This window comes from Fonsecaea nubica (assembly GCF_001646965.1).
Source record: "Fonsecaea nubica strain CBS 269.64 chromosome Unknown Scaff44, whole genome shotgun sequence".
NCBI classification, from domain to species: Eukaryota; Fungi; Ascomycota; class Eurotiomycetes; order Chaetothyriales; family Herpotrichiellaceae; genus Fonsecaea; species Fonsecaea nubica.
In genome coordinates this window covers 27,425-38,965 of record NW_019173717.1, presented here as the reverse complement: position 1 = coordinate 38,965, position 11,541 = coordinate 27,425, and the positions used below count along the sequence as shown (strand labels likewise).

Genomic DNA, 11,541 nt, shown 5'->3' with positions numbered 1-11,541 from the left:
TTCACCCGCAGCACCTACAGTCAGGCAATATAGCCAAATCCACTACCCCTACACGCGATCCAAAAGTCCTTTACAATATCGTTCGTTTTCCTGGCACCTCGTAGTGTTTCCACCTGCGCCACAAACCGGTTGCGTTGTTCTGGCGTGGTGGCGCTGAGGGCTTTGTCGCTCATGACCATGGACTCCTGCTTGATCGCTTCTCTGAGCACAGCTTTACTCAACATGAACTGTTTCTGCACGAATTTCTTGAGGGTTTCGGTCAGGCTGTCGATCTCCGAACGCGCACATTCTCCTCCCAAAAGGTGGAGCACAAGTGAGAGGATTCGCGGCCCGTAGATTTGAAGCACCCCTTTGAGCCGTGCACTCACCTCGCTCTCTAACCCGCTGTCCGGCCCACTGACCTCTGCAAGAGCTGTAAAGAATCCAGCCGCTAGTCGACGCGGGAGCGTGTCAGCATCTGCCATGACAATCAAGCCCATTTCCACGGACACGGCTGCTGTATCTTGACTGTCTTGCATGGCAAACCACATTGCACCCCACTTGTTGAGCAAGCGGCCCAAGAACTCCAGCGAACTGGATGGGAAATCGCTATCTGGGAGGTGCTTTGTTGTCTGGTATGTCGACAGAAGGTGCTGCTGAATGGGGATGACTGCATACAAGAGGCCGCTGACGCTGGTGGGAAGATGTCGCGGTGACACAGAAGCCAGGAAACTAGAGGCACAAGCCATTGTATTGTCGATGCTTGGGTTATCGAGAGTGATGAACTGCTTGACCAGCTCGAGTCCGGTCGAATCGGTAACCTTGAAGGGTGACGGATGCTCCTCGGTGAATCCGGATTTGATGAAGTCGCAGCAGGCGTCTACAAATACGCTGTCACTGTATGGTCGAGCTCTCTGCAGAGTTGCCTGGTACATGGCGAGTACACTCTGCTGAACGATGCTGCCATGACCGCTTGTCCAAAAATCTGAAGAACCCGAGCTCGAGGCTTCCAAGTCCACCGGTACATCGGCCGGAGAACGCAGGCCTTTGCCGATTGAGGCCAGAGTCTGCATAATGTCAACACAGCCTCTCAAGACGTCGGCATCATCGCCATCCTTGCCATCCAGGGTAGCCAGTGCATGGCCAATGGGCGCAAGGAGACGTGACAGTGGCTCGACTTTGGCTTCTTCGGTTTCCAATGCTTGGATGAGGGCCGCGACGGCCCCGTATATGCGATGCCGCTCTGTCTCGCCGATGTCTCCTATCAAGGTCAACGACTCCATAAACTGAGGTAGTCCTTCACTGAGCATTCGTCGGTGAGAGTCGCACAGGCTGTATATGGCCCGTGAGGCAGCAGACGTTGACGCCTGCAAGTGCAACGAAGAGAAGAGAAAGTTCAGTATAGCAACCAGTTTGTCGGGATGCCGTTGGAAGTATCCCACATTTTCTGCGATGAATCTGATAGCAGTCTGCACCGCCCGATCTGGAACATTGTTGGCGGACTGAAGGAGATAGCTCCAGGCCGGACTCCCCATGACTGTAGTGATGAGGACATCGTACGTATCTGGGTTGGCTGACATGGTGTCGGAGAATGCCATCAGACTGAACGTGCCGGCCTCAAAGGTGCTCCAATCCGGAGGTGTAGCTTGCACAAGAATGCTCTTGACGATTTCTCCAATCAATGCATTCCCGAGAACCACGTAAGCCGAGAGGAAAAAGTCCTGCACGTCGTAACGAAAGTCTTGAAATTTCGCTCGGTCATCAGCATCCCAAGTTTGGGTCTCGCTGGACATCTCCTCGACCGGAAGTCTGATCTTAAGGAGGCAGGCTTCGCATGCATTCGCCGCCAACCCCTTGAGCAACGCCTGGGTTGGTTCGGTCACGTCTCCCCAGTCAGCATAACCCTCCATAATTTCGGTAATCCTCTCTAAGACGATTTGGCATACTGGATCCTCAATGACAGCGACCCCGTCGCAGGAGAGAAGCTGCTGGAAAGTTCGGATCACCACGCTGTACTGATGCTCGTGCAGGAAATCGGGTTTGGTGATGTCGACGCGACTGATGACTGACTCGAGAAGGTCAACATAAAGAACTGCGTCGGCAGTAAAGTCCCCCTGAAGAAGAAGATCGACCATTTCTCTTGCCTTGGGAGAACTGGCAATACTGGCTGGGAAGTTCGGCAGCGCCTGTCGAAGGAGTTTGCCTGAAGAGTTCTCCAAGGAGATGAGCATTTGGAGCACCGAGCCTGTGTAGAAGTCCTCGTCGAGATAGTTGACTATTGTCGCAATGCATTCTCTGGCGATGCTTTCACTTCGTCGCGCCTGGCTAGTCTCTGCATACTTGATCATGCTGGCCCAGTACGGTATGGCTTTCATTACCTGCTGGACCATGTCTTCCGATCGAGTTGGTATTGCTTGCTCTGGCGGTGCTTCTGCCTGCTGCTGATTGATTGCACGCTTGACGCAATACCTCAGGAGAAGCCATACGTCTAGAGCACTATCCCCCACGAGATTGTTGAGCTTTCCTTGGTCCAGAGCGCTGGAAGAGCGACCGTTCAAGTCCTCCGCCATAATGGTAGCGATTAGGAGGACTCCTTTGAGCTCATTGTTCGAGCAGTCGTCGCAAGCTTCCAGAACTTGATCCATGTCTGGCAGAGCGTCTTCAGAGACATAGTCCCTGCGGAGGAAAGAGGCCACCACCTGTCTGAATGGGAGGCTCCAGCCGGAATCTGGCCTTGCAAAAAAGGTGACAAGAGTCGAACCGAGTTTCTGGAGAACGAAGCTGGAATCTGAGAGATTCACTAAGCGAATGTAATTTCGTACTAGTGCTTCAAGCAGGTACTTTCTCATGTGCTCGTCCTTGTCCAAGCCATCCTGGTCCCTGAAAACCGTTTCAGCGGATTGTGCAAGGAGAGGGAATGTATTCTTGGTCTCTTACCAGTCAGCATTGATTTTGATGGTCAGAGTCAAGGCACCATAGAATCGTATGGTGGCTTCTCCATGATGAAGAAGGTCCAGAGCCAGTTGCCATGCTGACTTTTCTCGCTGAAGCCTCTGGATTTGTTTCTGGATTTCATTGATGCGCGCTGGTGACGGTTGATTAGTAGGTTGATAAAGTTCGCTTATCAACTGCTCCATGATATGTGCAACGCGGCAGCAAATAGTACATCCTGCTGCAAGCGCAGGAGAACAGTTTCCAAGTGGTCAAGCCGCGTTTGCTGCCCTACTAGTGTGCCAGAAAACTGTAATATGCCGTAACAGCATCAATCGTGGAAGGTATGGCCTATACGAGGCATGGACCAACCTAGAGAATCAAATGCCCACACGAGAGATTGATGCCTGAACTAGTCGAGGTCCTGCTCGGACATTCGCAATGAGTCCAGTGATTGCCGTATAACCCAAGCAGGCACAATGGACCTTCAAAAATGCGTAAAAACAGGCATTACGCTGCGGATGTGCGTCTGGTCTCTCTCAAGTGTCAAGCAGGTGGTTGAGCAAGTTGAAAGTGACATATGGGCAAAGCCTTGTGAAAGGGCGGATGGGACGAGGTTCAGGCACAAGAAAGTCGCAGGCTATCACGAGGCTGCAGCCTCGTCGGTAACAGATATTCGGCACGCTTGCCTAGTTGGGCAGAAGCCAATGCGTGCCATGGCACGAATCAAGTTGATACGCGTGACACGGCATAAAGACTGGTTTTGAGATAGCTCAGTGTGAATGGTCCTCTTCTCAGAGTGCCTTCTTTTCAAATGCGCTGGCCGTTTCTCCGTCTCTCGTCTTTGCTGCGTACCACGTCGCCTCGACCGCAAATACCTACCGTAACCCTCACCCCCTCACAATCTGTTCGGTCCTTTTCCTTCTCAAGATCGCAACGAAGCGTCGATATGGAAAAGGTGGATACCACGAAGCGTCTGTCGCAGCTGCGAGAATTGATGCGGAAGCATGAACTTGATATCTACATCGTCCCCTCGGAGGACAGTCACCAGTCGGAATACATTGCACCGTGCGATGCGAGGAGGGCCTATATCTCTGGCTTCACTGGATCCGCGGGCACGGCTGTCATTACACTTGAGAAAGCTGCCCTGTCGACGGACGGGCGCTATTTCAATCAAGCTTCCAAGCAGCTCGATGAAAACTGGCTGTTGTTGAAGCAGGGCATGGAAGATGTCCCCACCTGGCAGGAATGGTGCGAACCCTTTGAGCGTTTATATGTGCAAGACTGAGCTGAGATTAGGACTACAGAGCAGGCACAAGGCGGCAAAACTGTCGGCGTTGACCCTACCGTGATTACAGCCATTGATGCTCGCAAACTCAGTGAAACACTGAAAAAGAAGTCACATGCAACCCTGGTCGGAGTTTCGCAGAACCTGGTCGATAAGATTTGGACAGACAGGCCACCTAGGCCGGCAGAGAAGGTTATTGTTCTCTCTGACAAATACGCAGGCAAGCCTTACGAACAGAAACTCGATGAGCTCCGCAAAGAGTTGAAGAAGAAGAAGGCAGTGGGAATGGTCGTATCAATGCTTGACGAGGTCGCCTGGCTTTTCAACCTCCGTGGCAGTGATATCCCGTATAACCCTGTGTTCTTCTCATATGCAACGGTCACACCGAGTTCGGCTACGCTGTATATTGATTCGGCCAAGCTAGACAACGAAGTGCGAGAACACCTCGATGGGACGGTCCAAATCAAACCTTACGATGACCTCTTTGGCGACCTCATGGGCATTGCCGAAACCGCAGTAAATGAGATTGAAGCTAACGGAGTTGCGAAACCCCGTTCCACCAAGCTTCTGCTGTCGAACAAATCGTCTTGGGCGCTCTATCTCGGCTTAGGGGGAGAAGACAAGGTCGAAGAGTCTCGAAGTCCCCTTGCTGATGCGAAAGCCATCAAGAATTCCACCGAACTAGAGGGCATGCGGCAATGCCACATTCGTGATGGTGCTGCGCTGATTGAATATTTCGCCTGGCTAGAAGAAGAGCTACAGAGTGGATCGTGGCTCGATGAAGTCCAGGCAGCAGATAAACTCGAGGCAATCAGGGCAAAGGGCGAGCATTTTGTCGGGTTATCCTTTGACACTATTTCATCAACGGGGCCGAACGCAGCCGTGATACACTACTCACCCGAGAGGGGCAATTGCTCGACAGTTGACGTGAATGCCGTCTATTTGTGTGATTCCGGAGCCCAATACCTCGACGGGACCACCGACACCACGAGGACATTACATTTCGGAACCCCCAGCGACATGGAAATCAAGGCATACACGTTGGTGCTCAAGGGTGTCATAGCTTTGGACCGAGCAGTCTTTCCCAAAGGCACCACAGGATTCGCCATCGACGTGTTCGCTCGCCAACATCTCTGGCGCGAGGGACTCGACTACCGCCACGGCACCGGTCACGGTGTGGGTTCTTTCCTCAATGTCCACGAAGGCCCCATCGGCATTGGCACGCGAGCCGCATACTCGGAAGTCTCACTCAGCATCGGCAACGTCATCTCCAACGAACCAGGCTACTACGAAGACGGCAACTTCGGCATTCGGATCGAGAATATGATGATGGCTCGCGAGGCCAAGACGAACCACAAGTTCGGAGACAAGCCCTGGATCGGGTTTGAGCATGTCACTCTGGTGCCCATGTGCAGGAAATTGATTGATCCCAGTCTTCTGGATTCGGAGGAGAAGCTCTGGTTGAACGAATATCATCAGGAAGTGTGGGAGAAGACCAGTGGGTTTTTTGAAAAGGACGAGAGAACCACAAGGTGGTTGAAGAGGGAAACTGCTCCGTTGTGATGAGGGAACACTTGCATCGGAGACAACCCACGGTTGATGGAAAACTAGATTATCCTGCGCCGCCTCGATGACCCAACAGCCTGAGCTCTGTTGTATTTGTATTTGGTGAGCAATTGTCCGAGCGCGTGGGGTTGGGAGGAAGGAGAGCATATGGTCCTGGACTAGAAGAGATGGTAGAATAGGATAATAGAATCAAGGCTACCTATCGCGAGACGAACTGGGTCTGCGAACTCTATCGGGGCTATTGTACATGGCCCATGACAGGAAAAACGACTGCGGATATGTTGTTATTCTCAAGTACCAGCCGCTATTACGGCTCCCGCTCCGCAAGCGATGGTGGCAGTGCTCAGTGCGATCGTCGTACGAGCCCTCTGCCTCTCAATCCTTTCAGCCCTCCTTTTCGCCTCGGCCGCCTTCTGTGGATCGGGTACGTACCCGAGCTTGTAGAAGACTCGAAGACGATGACGCGGATGGAATGACTCCTCGCAATTACATCTGACGCGGCGCTCAAGGAGAACGAAGCGGCGCTGACCGCGGGAATCGGGTGGCTGACTCGCCGGAGACGTGGAGCAGCCGCGGTTTGCGAGCTCTGGCGAACGCCATGATAGGCCCTTTTCAGTCCCAACAGCGGTCGAAGGCGTTTGTCCAGATTTTGGCAAGGCACCCTTGACCGTCCAGTCTTGTCTATGAGGACGCTGTCGAAGGTAGTGTCGTACGTCATGGATCAATTCAGGATGACATGAGGAGACGGGCTCAAGAGCCAACAAGCCAGCGGGCACGCTTTTGAAGACTCCAGTCGACTTGTCTGACGGGTAGATCTTGCCGACAATCTTGTACCACGGAGTCATATTGGATCGGGAGTGGTCCGCGTGGGATGTGGCTTGGCTTCTGCGGTGGCGTTTGCTCCTCTTGAACAACCGCCGGATGGGAGAGAAAGAGGACCATTTTCTAGGAGAGGCGGACGACAAGGTGGGTGTGGTATGAGACGACGAGGACGGCAGATCGTCCAGAAGCTCGCAGATCAGGAGTTTCTGCTCTTTCCGGAAGACTTTGCATTTCTCGCGCTCAATGTTCTTGCGATCCGGATGCCAGTGTTCTCTGTAGAGGTCTGGTGGTTCAATACCTAGAGTTCTTCTAACTGATTTATGAGGCATAATATTGATGTTAGTCGCAGTCAAAGGGGATCATCGAGGACAGGAGGATAAGCTCGATGGCGGTGGAATTCGCGAGGAAGGTGGCATCCGGACAGCTGAGGAGGGGGAGCAGCGGCGATGGCGAGAGAGAACTGAGATTGCATTCTTGTCGAAATGGATGTGCTAGCAGTGCCTCACACCGGAGATCTTCTGCACGAGGACACAAATAACGGATACCTATGTCCTACCTTTCCAGGGAGAGCGGTGATCGAGTGAGAGCATGGTGCTTTGATGGTACCAGGAGTGTCGTATCATATTGAGACTGAGCATGAAACAAAACCCATGCGAAAATATGGAGAGTCACAAATCTTTCCAGCCTGTCGTAAGGGCATCGGTTCCTCGGTGTGATGGAGATGCAGAAAAGATCAGAAGTGTGTCGAAGTGGTTGTCGTCGACACCTGAGAGACGGTAACAGTAGCATATCGCGAGTCAACGGTCCTCCGTACATTATCAGATAATCACGTGACAATATTTATACTGTGGCGTATTACTTGATTCGAGCCCACAATCTACTAGTCACGTGCAAGATGAAGAAATGCAAACCACATACAAACAATTCTACTCTCTGCATCTGCATTTCACGGCCCCTCCACTGCCGTCCAAGGGAAGCAAGAGCGAATTTAGGAGGCCCAACATGGCAGATAGCAACCACGCCTCCACACTCAACGTTGCCTACTTGGGACCTGAGGCATCATTCTCCCACCAAGCAGCCATTGAAGTCTTTCGGGCCTCATCGTCGTCTGGGCATAATGTCTCTCTACACCCACTCCCCTCCTTCCCTGTCATTTTCTCGGCTATTCAAGCAACAGAAGCTTCTGAACAGACTATAAGCTACGATTTTGCGGTCGTCCCTTTCGAAAACAGCACCAATGGCTCTGTCGTTCCGGTCTTTGACTTATTAGCCCGGTGTGGCCATACCCCAATGCTCTATCCTGACTTGGAAGTCTGCGCGGAATACTATCTCCCTGTACACCATTGCTTGTTTGTCTCGCCTTCTTCAAGGTCAGCCACCACTTCATCCCAGCCTCCAGAACTGTCAGACGAACACAAGGGGGACTTGTTGCGTGCAATCCGGACACTGTACACGCATCCCCAAGTCTGGGGCCAATGTAACCGTTATTTGGCTAAGCATTTTCCTCCCAACGTTGTGGAGCGCATTGATGTGGGAAGTACCTCTGCCGCTGCTCAGTTGGTGGCTCGAGAATCCCAACAGAAAAGCAGGACTCCGGTGACAGATGGGATCAGCGCTTCAATCAGCCCAAAAATCGCTGGTGAGAAGCATGACCTACTATGCTTAGCAGAGAACATCGAGGACGAGCCAGGGTTGAACACTACGAGATTTCTCGTCGTCCGCAACCGCAACCGCCAGACGCAGTCGGAAGATTTACACGCATCGTTATTTTTGCCCCGTAATCACGTCGACGATTCAAGATACAAGTCCCTGATATCATTCACCATCCCACACTCCAAACCAGGCAGTCTGGCCGATGCATTGGCCGTGTTCAAGCACTACGGGTTCAACCTGACGAGCATTGACACCCGACCAAGCAGGACGCGGACCTGGCAGTATGTGTTCTTTGTGGAGTGTGAGGAAGCAACTCCAAATCAACTCAATCGTGCGGTTGCGGAGGTCGAATTGGGAAGCGATGACGCATGGGGAGGACAGGAGGACAACAATGGCAACTCCAACCTCATGAAGATGCTCAGTGAGCTCGGCAAGTTCACCGAGACTTTAAGATATCTAGGGAGATTTGTAGACCAATCACCTGGGAATCAGCAAGAAGACGAATCAAAGGCCTGACAGTGACGGAGTACAACTTGATCTGACTGAAGTGAATCGCATTCAAAAACCTTGTGAGCAGGTCTTGAAGAAAGAGTGACTATCTAAAATTCGTTTGCACTGAACAAAGTCTGTGTGGTCCGCGGCTGCTCTTTGCTGTTAAGATGTTTCGAGCCACAGGGGTTATCGACTGTGATCCATTCGAGGAACACGGACCGACTCGTTAATCTCGGACACAGCAAATTGAAGCCTGAGAGCGAACTTCAGGTAAGGACAAAACAAAAGTTGAGCTTGATGTTCAACGAATGACCAGCTCAATCGCATAAAGGATCAATATCGTAAAGCATTCGACTCCATCGTTCGGAGTGATGCGAGAGCTTCTTGCGTCTCTGGTGCGTGCCACACTCTCCTTTTGGTGCGGCGAGTAAAGTCGGACGCTCGCTCAGTTGTCGGTGTACGCGGTTGTCTGAGACATTGACTGTGACGTTGGGCTTATATCAGATCCGATCCTCTCGTGTCAGCGGCTCAGTTGGATTGATGACCACTGCGCTGGCTGTCGAAGAAGATGACGAGGATTGTGGGATCTGAAAGCCGTAGCCAGTTCAGACCATGGCCATGTTCCGAAGATTGGAACGTCCTGTGATCGGTCCCAAGTCAGATGTCAAGAAGTCTCTTAGTGGATTTCAGATGATGCCTTACCGTGGCGTAGGTCGAGGGTCTGCCTTGCTGGCGGCTTCATTGCTCGCTCAGCGCGCGTGAAGGCACTGTCCTTGGTGCCCAATCCGTTTAGTCGAATCAATTGTGGCTTGCCGTTGGTGTAAGCACTTTCCAGATGCGTCCCTGCTTGCTGCGGCTGGGACTTGGGGGCGTCGCGAGGACGCTCAGGAGAGCGCGGAGCTGCCGTCAAGCTGCCGTCAACAAACTTGGGTGGTTGTTGAACAAGGCCTGGAGATGGATGCTCCTCGCGCTCTCCTGCGAGGTCGTTGAATTGTCAATCATCATAGAATTCGTCTTCGTCATCAGCGTCAATTAACTGCTCAAAGTTGACCTTGTAGCGCAAAATGGCGCCAATACCACCAAACCCCTTCACGAATTGATTGCCCTCGCTGGAGCGATCCGAAACGAATTCTAGAGTGGCGCCAAAGTCCTTGTATTTCTCGGCGAGCCATTCAAGAAACGAGCTTTGGTCGACAACCTCCATTTCTTGACCGGTCTCCTTGTCCATGAATTGTTCGCGATTGGCTTCTTGAGCCTTGGTGGTATGCAAGATCCTCTCTGAGCCGTCCGAGGCCTTCAAAACCCAGCGAGTCACGTCCAAATTCTCGTAAACAATCAGTGTTTCGGCCGCACCAAGTTCGAGAGCTTTCAATGTGTCTTCAACACCGTAGCAGACGCGACCGCTGTCTTGACTGATTTCCTCGAAGTACTTGCCAATCAATTTCTTCTCTTGAATGAACTTGACATTACCAAGAGTCTCGGAGGCGAGATCGATGGCTTGATTGAATCCATTTTCACCACCATACGACACGTCGACCACCTTGATGACTTTTGCTTGAAGACGTGCATCGAACATGTCGGACTGATTCAAGTCATTTTTGAAGTCGGCAGAACCGGCAAGGACGAGGCCCGCAACGTTGACCTTGTCGTTTGTGATGAAGTTCTGAACAGCCAATTCTGCGACTTTTCGCACATAATTGTGTCGCTTTTCTTCCCTGAGACGGGCGAAACGTAGGGCAGACTGACCACCTCGACCGTGCTTCTTGGGCAGATCGACGGAAAATTTGTGAACGACTTCTCGGGTGTTTCCGCTCAGAGTCCCAAAGAGAGCGCCGTTGCCGTCCATGACGATGAAGCCAAATTTCTGGTCAGACTCGAGGAGTTCGCTTAGGGCCTCAGTGTGAAATTTGTTGTCGCAGAGGTAGAGAGAGGTGTTGATGGGCTTGAAAGGCTCAAAATCTATGTTGATCTTTCTTTCTTTTCCTTCCGAGGTTATAATTTCACCGCAGTATACCACCAAGCCATTCGGAGGAACCTTGGAGTACAACTTCAGACGCTGTTGGGTGGAAGTGATAGCGGAGAGGACCGAAAGACGGTTGACGCGAGACTTGATGTTGGAGGCAGTGCCGAATTCTTCAGCCAACATTTTGGCAGCGCGAGAGACTTGATCCTTGGGTGCTGTGGACGAGTCAGTGGTGAGCCAGAAGATGTACAGTCATTAGGAATGCCGACTCACGGATAATGAGGGAGATCATTGAGGTGCCATTGCCCCTGGCCGCTTCGAGGCGTTTGATAAGTTTCTTGACCTTCCAGATCTCGATATTCTTTTCCGCTTCGTTTTGCTGAGGTGCGCTCATTTTTGCGGGCGGAGGCCGAGCAGAGACGTGCCTGCTGTTGGTAGGAAACGGTGCACAATGGTAGAAAGTAAGCAAAAGGGAGAAGCAGGCGAAGGAGTGTTTGAAATCTGAGTCTATGTCGAGCGGGAAAACCAAGGGTGGCGTTGAAATAATGTCAATACTTTTGAGACGAGTGGTTGTCCAGTGGGAGTGGGTGGTGGGCTGGCTGGCTAGGCGGTGCTGTGCTGGCAGTCGGTAGTTTAGGCACTGGAATGGCGGTGCTGCCCACCTATGATTTGGGTAAAGCGGGCCCGCCTGGCCTGCAATTGTCTGGTTCGGTAGTGTATTCAAAGTGCTGCGAGTCATGTCCAGTCATGGAGGAGTCACGTGAATCTCCCGTTACCGTTATCAAGCAGAAACCTTCCCCGCCGCCACCAAACTGCGATTCCGCTCCACTTTGCCCACTGGCTATCA

General features: G+C 52.1%; 5 protein-coding genes across 5 annotated transcripts; 2 read left to right on the top strand and 3 right to left on the bottom strand.

Moving 5' to 3' along the window:
• Window positions 1-20: 20 nt before the first annotated feature.
• On the bottom strand, window positions 21-3,116 carry AYO20_06751 (hypothetical protein; the record flags this gene model as incomplete). Its single annotated transcript, XM_022645039.1, has 2 exons — window positions 21-2,859; window positions 2,917-3,116. The coding sequence occupies 2 exons, from the start codon at window positions 3,114-3,116 to the stop codon at window positions 21-23; spliced, it is 3,039 nt and encodes a 1,012-aa protein (XP_022498928.1).
• A 743-nt stretch (window positions 3,117-3,859) lies between these two features.
• Window positions 3,860-5,761, top strand: AYO20_06750 (hypothetical protein; the record flags this gene model as incomplete). The annotated part of the gene is made up of 2 exons (XM_022645038.1): window positions 3,860-4,161; window positions 4,210-5,761. The coding sequence occupies 2 exons, from the start codon at window positions 3,860-3,862 to the stop codon at window positions 5,759-5,761; spliced, it is 1,854 nt and encodes a 617-aa protein (XP_022498927.1).
• A 293-nt stretch (window positions 5,762-6,054) lies between these two features.
• Window positions 6,055-6,915, bottom strand: AYO20_06749 (hypothetical protein; the record flags this gene model as incomplete). Its single annotated transcript, XM_022645037.1, has 1 exon — window positions 6,055-6,915. The coding sequence occupies one exon, from the start codon at window positions 6,913-6,915 to the stop codon at window positions 6,055-6,057; it is 861 nt and encodes a 286-aa protein (XP_022498926.1).
• A 673-nt stretch (window positions 6,916-7,588) lies between these two features.
• AYO20_06748 (hypothetical protein) lies at window positions 7,589-8,755 on the top strand (the record flags this gene model as incomplete). The annotated part of the gene is made up of 1 exon (XM_022645036.1): window positions 7,589-8,755. One exon carries the CDS (start codon window positions 7,589-7,591, stop codon window positions 8,753-8,755), a length of 1,167 nt encoding a protein of 388 aa, XP_022498925.1.
• A 970-nt stretch (window positions 8,756-9,725) lies between these two features.
• On the bottom strand, window positions 9,726-11,088 carry AYO20_06747 (eukaryotic peptide chain release factor subunit 1; the record flags this gene model as incomplete). The annotated part of the gene is made up of 2 exons (XM_022645035.1): window positions 9,726-10,909; window positions 10,968-11,088. 2 exons carry the CDS (start codon window positions 11,086-11,088, stop codon window positions 9,726-9,728), a joined length of 1,305 nt encoding a protein of 434 aa, XP_022498924.1.
• Window positions 11,089-11,541: the final 453 nt, after the last annotated feature.